The following is a 17966-nucleotide window of genomic DNA, read 5'->3' as shown; positions in this document are numbered from 1 at the left end:
CTAACCTTCTGTGAACCCACATGCTTACAGTAAGTAGAACTGGCGCTGCCTGGGCAGCTTCAGAGATTTGTGTTGCTGAGGAAAAACCCGATGCTTGGCCAAACTGACCATCAATGGGAGAAGAAGAAAAAAAAGCTGAGTATTAGCTTCTGTCATCTGCTCACTGTAGGTGATGACAGATGCTACAGTCTCTCATCAATCTTCACAAAAAAAGTAGGGCCTCACTCAGCTCACCTTGCTCTTTGATGTTGAACTTTTAGAGGATGATTGACATGAGGCCTACCTGTGTTGGTGGGGGTTTTTTTTCCATTCCAGAGGATCTGCCTCTGTTTTACAATAATGTCCCTGTATGTGTTTTTCCTCCTCGCCTACCTTTTTCTCTGCTTCGTACTCGGCCCACGCAGCTTTGCGATCCTCCTCACTGAGGGCTTCCTCCTCCTTGTGGTCCAGCAGGGAGTCGTGTTCATGATAGCACACAATCTGGTCCTTATTGTTCTGCAGCATCTCAGCTAGGATGGGATCCTACAGAACAAAACAAGATCACATGTCTTCATTGTAGTCGTGTCTAATTCAAACATGGCAATGACTAAGGTTAAAAAAAAACAAACAAAAAAAAAAAAACATCTGCCCAGTCATCTCCAGACACAAAATAAATGAATACACAAATCTGGTTTCCATGCCTGCACAGTTATTGAAAACAAGACATAAGTAAAATTAAGGGTCTGGACAGGTTCGGTTTACATACGATTCAAATTATTCTCTCCCCATCACATTTACTTTTCTTTTTCTTTGCCTCAATGCAGCTTTACTTCTGACTGGAACTCTGGAAACATCAAGTTGTCTAATTTACCTCCACACAGACCCATTCAAAGAGGGGGTCTACTTTTTTCTGTGTCTCACTTTGATTAGAGATAATGTGTGTGAATGTAATATTAAAAAAATGAATGCTATTGGGATTAGGAGAAGAAAAAAAATAAACTGAAACATCAAACCATGAAATTAAGCATTGATTGCAAACCTGTAGTGAATAAACGTTAAATAAACACCAGACTGGACTGAGTGAAACTGGATCCATCAAAGGGAGGGGAGCGATCGGCACAAAAGCTCCACGAGTTATCTGTGTAGAGCTTCTCACCAGCACACACTGTAGCCTCTAAGACTTGTGCTCCTCAGTGACATATGTTTACGTTTCCTGGCCATCACTCTCAATCAGGACAAAACTGGGCCACCCCTGAGCAACCAAACATTTCGAAGCACAGCACAGCGAGCGATTCGACTGCTACTTTACCCTCCAATTAGGACATAAAAGCACAATGGAGTCTGTTGGCAAAACTTAGAAAAAAGGGACTTGTTATGGCTTGTTCTACCAGAAAAGGTGAACAGAAGGTCACAACAGCTGAAGTCAATGCAAACACTTGTAAAGACGTAATGTGTATCACTTTGACTGCACTATCTAACAAACAAATTAACTCAGCTGTAGCAGTCTACAGAAACTTGCAGGTAAATCAGGGCATTTGTCACCAGGGAAGCACCAGTTAATCAGCTGGCAACAGGAATCCACTAGTCTTTTGCTCAACTAAAAAGTTATCCAAATGGTGATCAGACGTGGAGAAAAATATCTATCTCTGGTGCATCTTTACCCATCACAAATTATCAAAACTTTGATCTGAGTTTGAGCTTAGAGGACAGGGATATAAGACAAAGAAATTAAAACGGAAACAATCCTTACAGTCATTTCTCTTGAAGTCTGCTTCAGTCTGTACTCGTCTGAAAAGGTCCACTTTTAGCTACGTCTGGTCTCATTTACTGCTACAGTTTTTGAGAGACACAAAAAAGTGAGAAACTTTTCAGGAAGTAGAACGTGTTTTTCATTCAAAGGAATGAAAGAAGAGCGTCTCTGAAAGTTAACTGGGTAACAGGTCAGTGAAGCTGCAGGTCAAATGACAATACAGATGCTCCCACTGGTAAATAGTGCATTCTAGGATACCCAAGTAATCCCCCTCAGCGATGGCTCTGGGGTGGTCCGGTCCATCTTATGCCCTGGAGCTTTCTGTGAGTCCTGAGGCAGCACTAATGATTGTAGGTAACCCGACCTACACTATTGTCATCCTCATGAACACGCATGGTGAAGCCTATCCATTTCCTCCACTGCTGGAGGAAATGAGGCTGGCTTGACAGTTGTGCACCGAGAGAAAAAAGGTGCTAAATCGCTCTACTTCACTTGTATTTTTAAAAAGTTCACATTTGGCAATTCAGAATACAGTAGTCCCTCCCTACTTCGTGGTTCAACTTTCGTGTACTCGCTCTATGGCGGTTTGTGTAGATACAGTACTGTACATAATACCCCCCCACCACCACCACCCAAAAAAAAGCGTCACCATTTTGTAGTTTTCTTTCATTAAGCCTACACTGTTTTGCCATTCTCAAGAACTACGTTACCTAGAAACCATCAGTTCACTTCCCAGAAGTCAACACAGCATCCAATTGCTGCTTTCTGCAAATGGAGGGAAAGTTTTGCGATGCAAAGTCAGAAGTTCTGTAAGGATAAGCTCACAGGACTGGCAGGAAAGTCACAAATAATCCTGAAGATGAACTCATCCTTCAAGTTGTATCTTCACTGGTGAGTAGCTGGGCTGCAGCTGATCTGGACTCAGTGTGACCCGAATCCTGGGAGCTGCAGGCGACAGACAGCTGCAGAGTTCAGCCTGGTTCTGGTCACACAATGCTGGTCCGGACCGGGCCAGAGGTGGTGGACTAAATCCTGGGCAGCCTTGCGTGCTGAGTGTACTTCCTGGAGCAGCAGCACGCACACATCAAGCTGGATGGGGCTTCATCATGCTGCACCGGGACGTTTATCTATTGGGTCAGACAGAAGAACCGAGCTGCTGTTGTTCTGCAGAGCCCTTGTAAGTAAAATGTAGTAGCTACATAGAAGTTTGTTGTTAAAATTAGTAGGTTTAAGAGTTTAGAAGACTGATATGTGGGCTTCATCGCTGCATGATAGTTCTGCAGAAGCGAACCAAGTCGGACCGGAACAAAGAGCTGCTGCTGTTCTGCAAAGCTAGCAAGTAAAATTTAGTAGCTACATATACAGTACTGTATGCATGTTGTTAAAATGATGGAGGTTTAAGAGTTTATAACATTGCAAGAGTGTGGGAAGGGTTTATAAAGCCTTTATACTGTATATAAATACTAAAATAAAATACTACTTAACTACTACTATTACTACTACTTGTGGACATAATTTTGTTCCATCTCATGTACCACATGAGAATAACAATAAAGTTTACTTGAACTTGTGATAAACGAGGGACTACTGTATGCTGTTTAGATGTAGAGATGACGTTCATATTCTTGGATTAGAACAGTGTTTTTCAACCTTTTTTGAGCCAAGGTACATTTTGTCATTGAAAGAATATCAAGGCACACAAATAACCAAAAATGTAAAAAAAAAAAAAATTAAACTCTGGCATTTTTAGGGTGCTCAGCCCCCAGAGCTGATGGTAGCTCTTGGCTTGAACAAAGCGGTGTCCATTGGCATCAGATGCATTTGTAATGTGTGTGTGGGGAGACAATGGTGGTAGTGGTGGGGGACAATGGGTCCTAGAGGCTCAGTGGGATTAATCTGTCTAAATAAAGTTTGAATGAATGGTGTGGGGTGGGGTCCTCCCCCAGAAAATTTTGGATAAAGTAGATGTCATTTCCTGCATTCTGGTGTATTTTAATTGGTTGTTAAACATCTACGTTTACCTACTTATGTAAACACTTGATTCAATAACTATTTTAGAGTTAATAGCACAACAATAAGCTAATATTAAGCTAATATTACTACCTGTGAAAAACTTATTTATACATATTCAGCCTACTTGTATATTTATATTCTACCGTGTTGTTGTTGACTATATTTCTTGTAAATAGTAAGCAGCTGTCTACTTTGATTTCTGTAAGAAATTTTAAACATTTGATAAGGTCAATAGACAAATCAAAGCAAATGTGTTCTCGTTTGTAGTATTTTACCTTGTTTTATAACACTACTTATTTATTTTAATTATTTATTTTAATTGCATTTTATTGTTTATTGTCTGTGACGGACTTGCGACCTGTCCAGGGTGTACCCTGCCCCTTGCACAGTGATTGCTGGACATGGGCACCGGCGACCCTCGTGACCCAAAATGGAAGAAGAGGGTAAAGATAATGGATGGATGGATGAATTCTATTTCTTTTTCACTTTTTGGTACTTTATTTTGTACCTTTATTGCATGCTTTAGAATTTCTTCTTCTTTCTTTTTTAGTGAGTAGAATCGGTTTTTCTCACACACACACACACCCCCCCCCCCCTCCCCACCGTCTGCAGGTAAGGGGAGTTTCACTTCAGGACAAATTGATGTCACCGATTTGTCAGTTGCTGATGAGCTTACTGGATTTAGGTGACATTGAGGATCTGATTCATGCAAAAAAAAAAAGAAAAAAAGTCACCATATTTTTCTGGCCCGTTTGAGTCATCATTTATTCCATATTTATTCACTATTTTGGTGGATCTAAGGTTTGAGAACTAAGCTTCCTTACAAAATTGTAATGCTGGTTTATTTTCATTTTATTTTCAGGGGTGCTGAATTAAAATTTAGGGATGCTTGAGCTAAAAAGTAGCTAAAATCGCCACTGATGCCAGCCTAGCACACCATTCATCATAGCGCATTGCATAATCAGACCCCTCATTTGTCAGAAACACTTCAAGTTCCTCCCGCAGCTCAAACACACAGGCCTGCACCTTGCAGCGCAACAACCATCGGACCTCCATATGAAACAGCAAGGCTTTATGCTCTGCTCCCATTTCCTCACACAAAGATGAAAATGATATGGAAGGCATGATTACTCTGCATTCACTAGACAGCAAAGACACTCGACAATGGCATATTATTTGCAGATAATAATTAGTTTTCAAAAAGGGTTTTTTTAGACCAATTAGGTGAAATTGACTAATTTCCCACGGCACACCTGGTAGTGTGCCGTGGCACAGTGTTTGAAGAACACTGGTTTAGAAGACAAAAGTGTTTCCTTTTGTATAAAAGTGTCATGTCTTCAGAAGCTGCAACAGTTCTTGGGTTAAAATGAAGAAAATAAAAGTTTTACCTTCATGAAGAGAACAATTTACATCACCCTTAACTCAAATTCTTGTACATGTGGAGAATATGATAATGCCTGCCAGCAGCTCAGGAATGACGTGAAATGGGTTTTAAACTCTGCAACTCTCACATTAGAGAAACAAAAACTTGGGAGTCAACACAAGAGAGGCCTCATGTAAACTTTACAACTTGGCACAAACATCTAACGTTTGCTTCATCAACAGATTGAAGGTGCCGCTTGTCTGTAAAAGGAATGATGCAATAAAACGCTGCCTGGCAGGACCTTTTTTTTTTTATCCGTTATCAGATACTTTCTCAAATTAAGAACATTCCCAACGGGCGGCTCTGGCTGAGTAGTTAGAGCAGTCATCCTCCAATGCAATAGTTGGAGGTTCAATTCCACCAACAGACACACGCTGAAGTGCCCCTGGGCAAGAAACTGAACCCCTCATTGCCTCCAATGTGTGTCCCATCAGTGTATGAATGTGATAAAGCACTGATTATTATTTGTACAGATCTAGTAGAGTGCTGTATGAATGGGTAAATGAGGGCACAGATTGTAGTGTAGAGAGCTTTGTGTATCTTGAACAGGTAAAAAAGCGCTATACAAGTACCGGTACAGTCCATTTACCATTTACCAACCACATTACCTCAATTTACTTTGTTTAAAAAAAAAACATTTACTGTCTAGATAATGCACTAACCATCTACAGGAAGTTTAATTTAGTTTTATTTCCAACACTGTATTAAAAATGAAGCTTAATTTAGAAACACCGGAGCAATTAAGAACAATGATAAAAGACAAAAACTGACAAAAATCTGGAAGAAACAACAAAGATTTGATTGGGAGGGGGACCCTGCAGTTTACCGAGGGAAGAAAAAGACGACTCAAGAGTAAAATAAACCTCGAGGAAGCAAAGTGACAAATTCTCAGCTGTTTGATTGAAGCAACAACTTTCTAAAGTTGCTTCAGAGTGTTTGAATGAATTCAAATGGCCGTGTCTGCAAGAAACTCCTTCTGACGCACAGGTGCATTAACCATAGCAACCACGGGGGCCAAGACAGGATCCCAACAGCAGGAATGCGAGCGCCTGAGATATCTCTAATACCTAAACATAGCCAGACAAAACTCCCCGTCCACCAGCTGCACTCCAGCGATACACACACAACTCTACTGGCGGGCTATTAACAGTTTCTTTCCAGAAATGCTCTGAAATCTGAGTGCTGTTGCCAGCATCAAATGGACACCCCCACTCCTGTGCCACATTGCCTTCACACCCTCCAGGCTCTACAATTGGTGAACGGATTATCCACCTGTCAGTCAGTTAAGAAAGAAACAAAATCATGCATGTCACAAAGGCCTTAAAAAGACAATAAAAATAACAAATCGTTATAAAACAAGCCTCAGCTAGCAGCCATGTTGGGGGTGGGGTGGGGGCAGACAGCTGGAGCTGCTGGTAGATCAGGAAGGATTCAGGAGGACTTAACAAGACGGGGAATTTTTAAAAACTGTCATGGTTCTTTAAAAACTTTAAGAGGTAAATGAAGTTCAGGAGTGGGGAGGTAGATTCTTCTGATTTACTTGCAAAACAAAAAAAATTCCTAAAAGCAACGGCAAAGTAAATGACAACTTTAATCAATTCTTATCAAAGTTAATTTAATCTTTTATGTTAGACTGCTTTAGACTGTTCGAAAGGCGTGTGTTTAATTTAGCTAAATCTTAGATTAAAAGATTGTAGTCATGTAACTCAACCTCCTATTTTTTTTCCTAACATGCGAGACAATTTGACAGACTGCTAGATACGACATAGAAAACATTAACATTATATTTTACTTTAGAGAAAAGCACTTAAACTCTAGTTTTTTCCTACACAATATTATATCACCTCAAGACCAACTCATTACATTTTCTTTCCAACAGAATTAAAAAGCCTTTAAAAATCTGAATGCTTGTTTTGTTACTGGTTCATGAAAGTGAATTTTCAGCTCACTGACACAATCTACAAAAAACAAAGCACTGACTGTGCAAATGTTTTCTGTGCTGGTCTTTAAGAAACGTAGCAGAAGCTGTAAAAGTAATTCAACATGAGCAAGTTTTTCTTTAGCTACGCCAGTGTCTCCAGATATTTTCAAAGGACCAGAGTGTTGCAATCAAGGGTCAACGATGCCTCTTGCTTTTTCTCACCTACAACAACTGTTCTTTGCTGCTGCTATCATTAGTGCTCTCTCCACCTGCAGCCAACAAGATCAGGCATGCACTGTGAGGAGCTGGGCAAAAAACAAAAAAACACTCTCAGACGTAAAAGAAACCATTTCACCAAGCAGATACTGGGAGGGTATGTCGAGAGTTGCTACAACCAAGAATTAATTTATAACACCGTCATCACAAAACAACTCCTGTGATCCATTGATCACTGATGTATAGCTGAAAAGGTATTTAAGGGAGGATTTTTCCTTTAAGGTCAAAGTGACTTCCTACCCATAATGAGACAGGCATGGTGTGGTTTATTGCTGCAGTCTGCATCTGTCTAAAGCAAGGCTTGCGTACAGCCTGCCCGCAGCATTTAAGCGTTCCTGCCAGGGCTTAATGACCACTGCAGCCATCGCCTGCTGAGAGCAAGTACACAGGGGCATGCAGACCTCCAAGACAACACAATGCAGCAACATTCTCAGAGAAAGTTGTAAATCTGTATTAAAATAATACTCCAAAATCCACCTCTGAACTTCCTACAGTGCATGTGGAAGCATGTCAGGTAAAGAAAGACAACTCTGATTAAGAGGGAGAAGGGAAGAATATCTCAGAGTGGGTGGGTAGGATTGTCAAAACCTCATGTCTGGGCTACAAGGACCTTCTTTGTCATTAAGGGGAAGTGCGCTTGCTTCCTTTGTCTCCAATTAGATTTTCTGAAGAGCAGCAAGACGTGTTTAAGAGGGGGTTTAAAATAATGACCCTTCATCATGCAGGGAAGGCCAGAGGCAGGAGAGGGGGAGAAAAAAAAATGCCAGAAAATGTTCAAAGTCTGTAAAGTGCCAAGTCATAACAACAGATGCTCTTGAAGATGGCGGGAAAAGGATGCCGTGGGGTAATGGTGGTGGGAGAGGGAACATGAGTAAAGAAGAGGAGAGGACGATTTGGTTTTTAAAGGTTGGATAACAGCTGCTGAAATAACCACAGCAGACAAATGCCCTTTTTCTTCAAACAAGCCTGAATCTGACCTTTCCAGCGGAGAACACCACATTTTCCCAGCACGAAGAGTTGAGGAAAGTACAGATCTCCATCTGCTGAGGCTCAAATACTTTTCTCCTTCTGTGTAGAGCCTTTTTGGCAGAAAGTGATGGAGGGTGTCTGACTCATCTTCCCATTATTCCAGACGGCAAATTCCTTCCATTGTACTTCAGTCCTGCTGCCACATTATAGTTACCCGACTGACCACAACAGGGCAGCCTGTTCAAGGACTCATCAGCCCCTCTGTCTTTAAAATCATGTCACATAAATGTCACTAGGCCCATTAAGAATTATAAGACTAACATTCTGCAGCTCAATGAGCCAATGTTCTCTCCTAATATCGGTTTCTTTCTATCACTATGCTTCTTCTAGATTAGAGGAATAAGAAGAGGCAAATACTACCAGCAGGACGATGTCCAGTCATGTCAAAGTTAGACCTTAAATGTACAAAAACCAGAAGTAGTTTTGCCCCCAAAATGTGGGCTGTCAATGTAGAATCTCCAGAGAAAATCTTTATTTGAGGTTAAAAAAAGTTTTTTAATTTCCCTGAAGGAATCTTCCCAAGATATCAATAAAGTTCTAATCGACTTAATCAAATCTAAAATAATAATATTAATTAAAAAGCCTACAATTATGATTTAGTGAGAGGCAGAGGTTAAAAATATGCACAGCAAAATATTAAATATGATGCACATTACATCAACTTTGGGAGTACTTTTACTCTATGAATATATAAAAAAAAACAGGCGAGTATACTCTGGACGCCCTAAACTAAATTTACTGTTGCTTGATGCATAGTCGTAACATTTTTGTTTGGATTATAGCACAGATGTACTGTTGTTAAGCTTAAACATTAATGAGATTAATTACTAATGCACTAAAAACAAGCCGATTCCCTTCTATTCCAACAGTCACATGTTGAAGTGTCCCTGGGCAAGACACTGAACCCTCATTGCTTCCAATGTGTGTCCCATCAGTGTATGAATGTGGGCGACATGGTGACTCAGTTGGTAGAGCTGCCGCCTCAGTGATTAGGTTGCTGGATCAAATCCCGGTCCGGGGCCTTTCTTGGTGGAGTTTGCATGTTCTCTCTGTGCATGTGTGGGTTTTCTCCGGGTACTCCAGTTTCCTCCCACAGACCAAAAACATGCATGTTAGGCTGATTGTTAACTCTAAATTGTCCCTAGGTGTGAGAGAGTGAATGGTTGTTTGTCTCTATGTGTCCCTGTGATGGACTGGAGACCTGTCCAGGGTGTCTCCCCCGCCTCTTGCACAGTGACTGCTGGACATGGGCAAGACGGACAACCGTGACCCCCGTGATCCGAAGAGGAAGAAGCGGGTAAAAACAATAAAAAATTTATAAAATGTATTAATAAAAAATATATACCAGTATTTAAATTTGATTTTCTGGTGCATTCAATCACTGACCGGTGAGCTGAATTAAAATTAAATGATAAAAACTACAAAAATTCACACCTCTGACTTGTTTAACACTGGAAGAAGCAGGAAATTACAACTAAATGTTCAAACAAAAAAACGGTAATGGTAAACTGGGGTGAATGTCAATGTGGAAAAGCTTGATGAAGGCTCACAATCAGAAACATCGTACATGAAGACGTGGAAGCACAAATGAATGTAAATACACTTGTGCACATCATGAAAATGTTTCTGGGGTTCGTACAGCTATAACAAGGTTAAGTATTAAGAAAACCATAAAGATGGAACAGCTACAGCAAATTTGTGGAGAGATTTGTAAAAGAAAACTGTTTTACAGGGCAATAGAAAAACTGATTCCCTATAAAAATAGACTGAAAAGCCTTTAACTGTCCATTCAGAGAAAAGCAAGCTGCATATAATGTTTCCTTTATCCATTTTGTTTACAGTTTCCTGCAAAGTAACCCAGGTTAAACCAAAACAAAGAGGTAGAACCACTTAAGCAAAATAAATTAATAAACCCAAATACGACTGGAAGGGTGTAGGAAAAAGATCTTCAGAGAAGTAAAAGACATAAAAAAATGAATGAAGGAAAAAAAAAATAGAGTGCAAGTTTATAGCAGAGAAGCAGCAATGTATCAATAAGGAGTGTATTTAGTAAATAACAGTAAACAGACAGATCTTTGCAGCTGTGAAGGGCTGGATGGCCCATGTAAGGGTTGTGGGTTCTTATTAAACCCCAGAGGGACAAAATAGTGACAAAACACCTGCATCAACATGAGAAGTGAAAGGAGAATCAGAAAAATGCAGCTCACAAGTACTAACAGTTTAGTAACACTATAAATTTCTAAAGACAGAACATGCTATTCTCTGCAAGTTTGGAAAAATAAACTTGTTTTTCGTGCCATTTTTAAAGAAAAAAACCCAACACCTAAAAGGCATTGTAATGCACCCTGATAGGAATTCTCTATATTTGAAACAGAAAAGGGCAAACACTCCAGTAAGAAAGTGGGAAGCAGAAAATGCCAACACTGTGTGCAGACTCTCATGTAACTTCCCAACAAGTTCCCATAAATTTGTTTAAAAGGTGAAAGGTTGAGCAGAAAACGGCTAACAAATGAACAAACATAACCTAATCAGACTCTTTGGGTGCTTAAAAAGCCCCGACTAAAGTTAATCATTTCACCCAGCTCATAAACGATTTCTTTATGTATCACTCAAATATGACGTCCGAGTTCATGAGCAGTCAAAGCAACGGAGTCACATTAAATATAACTTCTAAATGAAAGTCTAGCTCATCAGTGATTATATTTTGCTGACCTTGGGAAGTACAGGTGTAGCTTTTTTGCTCTTCTTCCCCGATGGATCGTCAAGGGTGTCGGGTTCAAAGGTGTACAGCTCAGCCAGCTCGTTCATCGTAAAGTGCCTCTCGATCTGCTGCTGGTCCACAACCCGGAATGACAGAGACTGCTTAGTTACCTGCCGCTCATAAATCTTCTCCTCCATTGTACCCTGAAAGAAAAACATTTAAACAATTAAATAACAGGAAAGAACAAGAACTTGTCTAAAATGAGTACTAAAATTTAAGAACTTGGATTAACAGTTATGTTAACAGATCTGACTCAAATCGCTTCAATACGTTGATCAACTCACAACCAAAATTTGGTTCCTACTAAAGGAAAATTAAGAGTCAAACTGTGAAGTAATCACAATGACGACAGCTGGTACATTAAAACATCTAGTCTGTGTCCATCTAAACAATTTTTACAGATTAATGTAGGTTTTTAAGAACAGTAGTCCCTCTCTTCTTCGCTGTTCGATTTTCACGGACTCGCTCTTTCGTGGCTTTTCAAAGTAAGATTGAACAAAAATAAATAAATAAATTGCACACGACACGATTGTCAACTTTAATATTACTCACGTGACTGGGACAGTACTGGATACTGTACAGTAAAAAGTTAAGGGAAAAATAAAATACTTTGGACAGGCGCCACCATTTTGTAGTTTTCTCTCAATAAGCATACACTGCATCACTGCTCATAAGGACCGCATTTCCCAGAAGCCAACAGTGCCCCGCCCAGAAGACACTGTGCCTTCTGCTGAAATACTAGAGGGAAAGTTTTGATCTAATCCGTGAAATTTCAGTCATTTACAGTGACTTTGGCACCCAGCGGATTCAGAGAACCACACAGAACTGGAGCAGAACCGGACCTCCACTCACTGGTGAACCCAAGAGCTGGTAGCTGGCCCACAAGGACTTCCGAGCAGGGGTGAGCAGCCGTAGGTCCAGCTACTCTCTGGAGCACACCGGGACTTTTTGTCATCCAGATTTGGACTCAGTTTGGTCTTGTGTTGGCCATCTGAAGGTCCCCTTCCCCAAAATGTGCTTCAGTGCTCAAGGGCAGCACAGAACGGGACCTCCAGACCCATCGGTGAACCCGAGAGCTGGTAGCCGACCAACTTCAGAGCAGGGACGTGCCGCCGTACGTCAGGCGTTCTCTCTGGAGCCCACCGCCATTACCTCGAGCCAGAGAACTGACCAGAACCGGCAGGGTAGGTCCATCGAAATGGAACCAAGCTGCTGCTGTTCTGCTAACTGGTGAGTAAAATTAAGTAGCTACATATACTATACTGTACGTTAAAATGACATAGGTTTAAGAGTTTAGAACATTACAAGAGTGTGGGAAGGGTTTATAAAGCCTTGATATAGATATAAATACTAAAATAAATATAATGTTGCTACTTCGCAAATTTTCACTTATTGCGGGGAGTCTGGAACATGATCCCCGCAATAAACAAAGGACTACTGTACACTCTCATTTGGTGGTAGACTGAAAGTTTTAAATTTTTACACCTATACTTTGGTCACAGAAATGATTGTTTATGGGGTTAAACAGCTCACCTGGGCGAGGAACCTGTAGACGTAAACAGGTTTGACCTGACCGAAGCGATAAACTCTGAAGATACTCTGGACGTCGTACGAGGGGTTCCAGGAGGCGTCAAAGATGATGACCCTGTTGGCAGCCACCAGATTGATGCCGAGTGAACCAGCTCGCGTCGATATGAGGAACAAACGACCTCTGTGGGCGAAAGAAGAGGGGATGGAAATACTCAGAATTTTAAATGGAACTTTTTTTTTTTTTTGCTTCAAATGTCTTTGAAATCATTATTTTGACTTTTTTAAATGTGATTTCACAGTTTTGTTTTTCAATTTGTTGAATGCACCGCACCTTGTGTTACTGGTGTCATTGAACTCTTCAGCCCACTTCTTCCTGGTGGGAGCATTGGTGGAACCATCCAGACGATAATAGTCAATGTTCCTGAACCATTTGCCTTCACCTTAAAAAAAATTAGATTAAAGAGCTTTGACAGCTTTTCACCATCTAAGCTAAATTTTTAACAGCACAAGTCATCATCAGCCGCATCTTTTTCTTCTCAAGAAAACATTTTGTTTGGGTATTATCAGTCAACAAATAGATGGCTGTGTTGGTTCACAGCCAGCTGTGTTTAGCATTCAACATGGCCAACTCCCCCCTCCAACCAGCCTTCATAACCAACATTTCAGTATGTTTCCAATTACGGCACTGTGATCTTTTCATTACAAATTACAAACCCTTGAGCAAACTTTTTTTTTGTGGAATAAAAAGTCAAGGTCTAATCATTTTCAAAATAAAAGCAAAAACAGCTGCTGGAGTTTAATTAGGAACATGACCTTACAACAACAGCGATGTGTATGTGTGCGCCTGTTTGTGCGTTTAGGGATAGTAAAGAACATGTAGGAGAATACATGTTGCATGTGGATTGTCTGAGAAGACTAAAACCTGCATCTTTGTGAAACGATTTCTGCATTCTCCAAACTTTATGGTGATAAATGTGCGCTATAATGTGGCTTATCAATTTTAGTCAGCAATTACTGAAACTTTGAAATAATTAAATCAGCAGAATGATCAAATAGTTGCTGAATATTACCACATACAATGCTGGGAGAAGTTCTCAGAATATTTACAGAAGTTATCATATACCTTTGTAGGGAGAAGGTTTATCATTTTCTTCCATGTCTTCTGACATTTTGCAAGACATCTCTAGGAAATCTTCAATCAGATCAAGAGAAATGAGAGACTGACTGAACACCAACCTGAGGAAATAAAAAAGATACACTGATGTAACCAAACTACAGCTACAAGATAATCATTGTGATCATTTTTTCTTAAAAAAAAATATAATAAAAAACAGCAGTAAAAGGCCAGGAAAGATTTGCGAGCACAACCGTACACTTTATCTTCCACCTCCTCGGCCATGCGCAGGATCTCAAAGAGGAGTGTTATCTTTCCAGAGTGTCCCACGATCTCCGCGTCAGCCTCGGTGACAAACTCCCTGTGCCAGTCAGCAGAGTGGGGACTTGCTGGAGCTGAATCAGACGGCCGAGCTGGTGGAGATACAAAAATTTAGACAGAAGGTTCATCAATAACCTGCCTACAGGACTCCCTCAGGTAACGGAGTCTGTTTTGATCGAGGAATCTAGAATGAACTTGAGGCTAGATGGCAAACTGAATCAAAAGGCAAACTACAGCGATGCATGGAAACGCAGAACAAACTTACATTCCTCAACAGGCTCTTCTCGGTTTCGACGACCTTCTTTATTGCCACGGGAGCTTGTGTTCCACTCCTTGATGACCTCCACATCATCACTGTCAGAGTCATCCGATCCCTTCTTCTTCCCCTTGCCTTGCTTCTTTTTCCTTTTCAAAATGGGGAATAAAGAATGCAGGCAGGGTCAGGCAGCGTTACACATACGAAACAAGGTGAAGTTAATTTATGGTTGAAGCAGAAAACAAAAAGAGAAAGTTCATTAGTCTTTACTTTTTTGACTTTTCGTCCTCAGAGGTCAAACTCATGGAGGATTCATCTGTTTCTGAGGCGATGAAGTCATCCATACTGTCTTCGTCAAAGAAACCCTGTAGCGGAACACGCTGGTGTGAGACGTGTGGTTACATACAGCGAGTCGTCCAAACAGGATCCACAGCTGGATCATTGGTGGCACAAATGATCCTTAAGACTGAAGTTCTGCTGGAGTAGCATAGCCTGATCTGTCAGCAATACATTACTACAGTTTTCCCCACTGTGTGTGTGATTTGTATTCATGTATTCCTTGTGTGGTTTAGTCTCTTCTTCTCCAGCCTTACCCTGTTTTCTTTACTGATGTAGTCCAGCTGAAGGCACCAGGGATGGGTCCAGATTCTGCTCAGCATCTGGAAATCCTGGAAGAGCTTCGTTCCTGCGCGGCCTCGGCCCCCTTCCAAAGCGTTCCCCACACCTGCACGCAAGGGGAAAAAAGTATAAGCTGGAAGATGGATGTGTGGTCGTTTCAAGCACACTGTGCTCTCAACCTCTTCGTACAGACAGATGATTTTGGAGAAGACAAAGAAATAAAACTTTTCCCTGAACATTTAAATATATGGGTATCTTAACTTGATGAATTTAAAGTAAAATAAAATTACATTTTAAATTCTTTCTTTTCATTAAAACCTGTTGGCCGATTTTGAGTTCTAAATTTCCTCCATCAGCTGTTTGTCAAAGTCACTGCCAGATGCTTAAATGCTGTACATCTTTCAAAAACAGGTCAAGGGTCATGTTTGATTTTAGGTAAGAAGCAGAAGAAATTAACATTCATAGCCGTTTCCACTACGATCACTGATGGTGGGTCTTTAATCTGAAGACCCCTACTGTGACTGACCACAGCCACAACATCAGCACTGTGGACAACCTGGTCTAATGAGACACAGCACATACCGCCCGTCCTTCCCCCACATACCAGCTCTCCTGTTCCTTGTTTTTGGTTTTGGTGTAAAACCTCTGGCCCCTTCTCCCTCCAGATTTCTCTCTTTTTTTATGCCCCCACATCTCCCCCTCTGTTATCCCACACCCTCTCTGTTCCTTCTCTCCCAGAGCTCTTCATTAGGGAGAAACGTGGGAAAGTGGGCTTAAAACCCGCCTGCGGCACAGTGCCAGCTGCCACTCTGTGCATACACACACACACACACACACACACACACACACACTCGTCCTGGGCCAGATTCTGACAGGAAAGTCCACTAAACTACTTAACAATACATCACTGAAAAAGCAAGAGTCCAGAAAAGCCTATTTATCTGAAAACCGTCTGTGATGAAATGACATAAGGTAACAAGAGCACTTTTATTAGAAACAGGTCTCCGTCAGGATTTAGCCCAGTCCTCGACTAATAATATTCAGTTTTGTTTTAATTCAACATTAGGCTGAACTGGTGCTAAGACAATTGGACTTGACATTGGAAAATCCTTGCTAGTGGCCCCTGGAGGCCCTGTTGCTTCTAACACACAGAAAAATTAGAAAGCCAGCTGTGCATCCAGAAGTTCCAAAGAGCATGGTTCAAATGTGTTTCTCACCTGTGAAGTGCTCCAGGTAGTGTCTGTACAGTTTACACTGGAGCGGAGTAACCCTGACTGACAACACATACTCGTGTTTGGGAGGCAGGAACTTGGTGAGTGCTGTGTAATCTTTTCTCTGAAGGAGAGCAAAAACAAAGCATTATTTGTGGAGGCAGATATACAGGAGGCCAAAAAGAAGTTGAGTCAGAAAGTTAAAAGATTTTTACCTGGACACAGCCAGCGAGCATCTCATAAAGAATGTGAGCCCTCTTCTTCATAACCCGGACATCCTGAAAAGTGGAGTCGGCACACTGGCCATTCTGAATTGGATTAATGAAACGATTTCTGAACTCCTTAACCGACCCAAGAAGGTTTTCCTTGATGAAGTTCACCATGCAGTGGTCTGTAAAGAGGAGACCAAGATCACACATTTGGATTCTGACACCCACACATGTAAAACTTCATATTGAAATGAGATCATTGTCTCATATGTCATATCATCCAGAGGAACCAGGATGTCTCACATTCAATAAGGTTGTTTTGTAGAGGTGTTCCAGTCAGCACAATCCTCCTCCTGGTCTTGATGGAATTCATTGCTTTGGAAACAGCTGAAGCTTCATTCTTCAAGATGTGACCTTCATCACAGATCACCAAGTCTGGACCTGAAAGAGTGAACACAAGGACAATTTTGTGTTGGTTTCAAAGAGGCAAAATAGATGAATACCACATATTTAAAATACATTGCCAACACCAAGACTGAAATATATCTCAGGCTAATATAAAGAGGAGTTTTCCCACAACGAGAACCAGTAAAGTATGTTCAATTAGTTGACTGTCTGATAGTGAATTTTAGGCTTTCTTTAGTTTAATGTGATTATTTGGATTACAACAAACACCATTTCTGTAAGAAAAATATTTTACAGCATCTGAAAAAAGCCTCAATGGTTAAACACTGATGTTAAGTCTGCAACTTCCTGACACTACAGAGAACTAAACAGATTTTTTTGCATTGGTAAAAAATATTGTTTAGACAACTATGGTAAGTGGATAGTCACAGAACTGCTTCTGGAAATGTGTATGCAATGCCTGTTTTTTTAAATCATAAAATAACTATCCTAAGTTTGTTGTTAGATACACATCTCTCACTGCCCCTTACTGGTTCCTGTTTTACACCTTTATCACAACCGTTAATTGTCCCTCCTCCTGACGAAAGAGAATTATTATGTTTATATTCTCACTTTACAACAACCATACCTGGATCTACAAGTGTTTTCTGAAACGTCTCTTTCAGCTTCTTGCTCTTGATGTTCCGACCCTGCGTCAAATTTCGGTACATCTCGTAGCCCATGATCATAACACCGCCCGACTCTTGCCAGCTGCTGAGGGCGTACGCTCGGTCCTGTGGCCTCTTCACAGTAGCCAGCTCTGTCACCTGTTAAAGCACACCACAAATCAATATGTTGAGTGCCACACTAGTGTCAAATAAAGAACAAAATGTTCACAGAACAACTCCTCACTTCTAAGCTCTCCTCATCCTTTAATCCTTCTTGCCATTTCTCAAACTCATTGAGCCAGTTCAGGACGGTGTTCAGGGGACAAACCACTAGAGCTGTGCTGAAGTCCAGCTTCTCACAAAGCAGCAACGTATGGAGCAATGTCACCACCTACAGGACAACATGAGAACAGCAAACACTTAAATACAGATACAGTGACACCTCATATATGGCGAGGGTTACGTTCTAGAGTCCCCCACGATAGGTAAAAATTTGCGAAGTA

The 17966-nt window shown here is 40.9% G+C and overlaps 1 protein-coding gene across 1 annotated transcript in view; it reads right to left on the bottom strand.

The window, feature by feature from the left end:
* atrx (ATRX chromatin remodeler) overlaps window positions 1-17966 on the bottom strand; it is a 37605-nt gene that overhangs the window by 7457 nt on the left and 12182 nt on the right. Inside the window, exons 17-30 of the mRNA XM_037675344.1 lie at window positions 17708-17854; window positions 17445-17622; window positions 16715-16852; window positions 16418-16593; window positions 16209-16326; window positions 14967-15097; window positions 14644-14738; window positions 14383-14522; window positions 14056-14209; window positions 13806-13918; window positions 13014-13122; window positions 12686-12863; window positions 11104-11295; window positions 373-522 (exon numbers count right to left, since the gene is read on the bottom strand). Of these exons, the coding sequence (XP_037531272.1) occupies window positions 373-522; window positions 11104-11295; window positions 12686-12863; window positions 13014-13122; window positions 13806-13918; window positions 14056-14209; window positions 14383-14522; window positions 14644-14738; window positions 14967-15097; window positions 16209-16326; window positions 16418-16593; window positions 16715-16852; window positions 17445-17622; window positions 17708-17854 (2019 nt within the window). The remainder of the gene's footprint in view (window positions 1-372; window positions 523-11103; window positions 11296-12685; window positions 12864-13013; window positions 13123-13805; window positions 13919-14055; window positions 14210-14382; window positions 14523-14643; window positions 14739-14966; window positions 15098-16208; window positions 16327-16417; window positions 16594-16714; window positions 16853-17444; window positions 17623-17707; window positions 17855-17966) is intronic.

Source organism: Nematolebias whitei, chromosome 4 (genome assembly GCF_014905685.2).
Source record: "Nematolebias whitei isolate Nwh7 chromosome 4, NemWhi1, whole genome shotgun sequence".
NCBI classification, from domain to species: domain Eukaryota; kingdom Metazoa; phylum Chordata; class Actinopteri; order Cyprinodontiformes; family Rivulidae; genus Nematolebias; species Nematolebias whitei.
The sequence above is the reverse complement of the archived record's forward strand: the minus strand, read 5'-3'. Positions and strand labels throughout refer to the sequence as shown.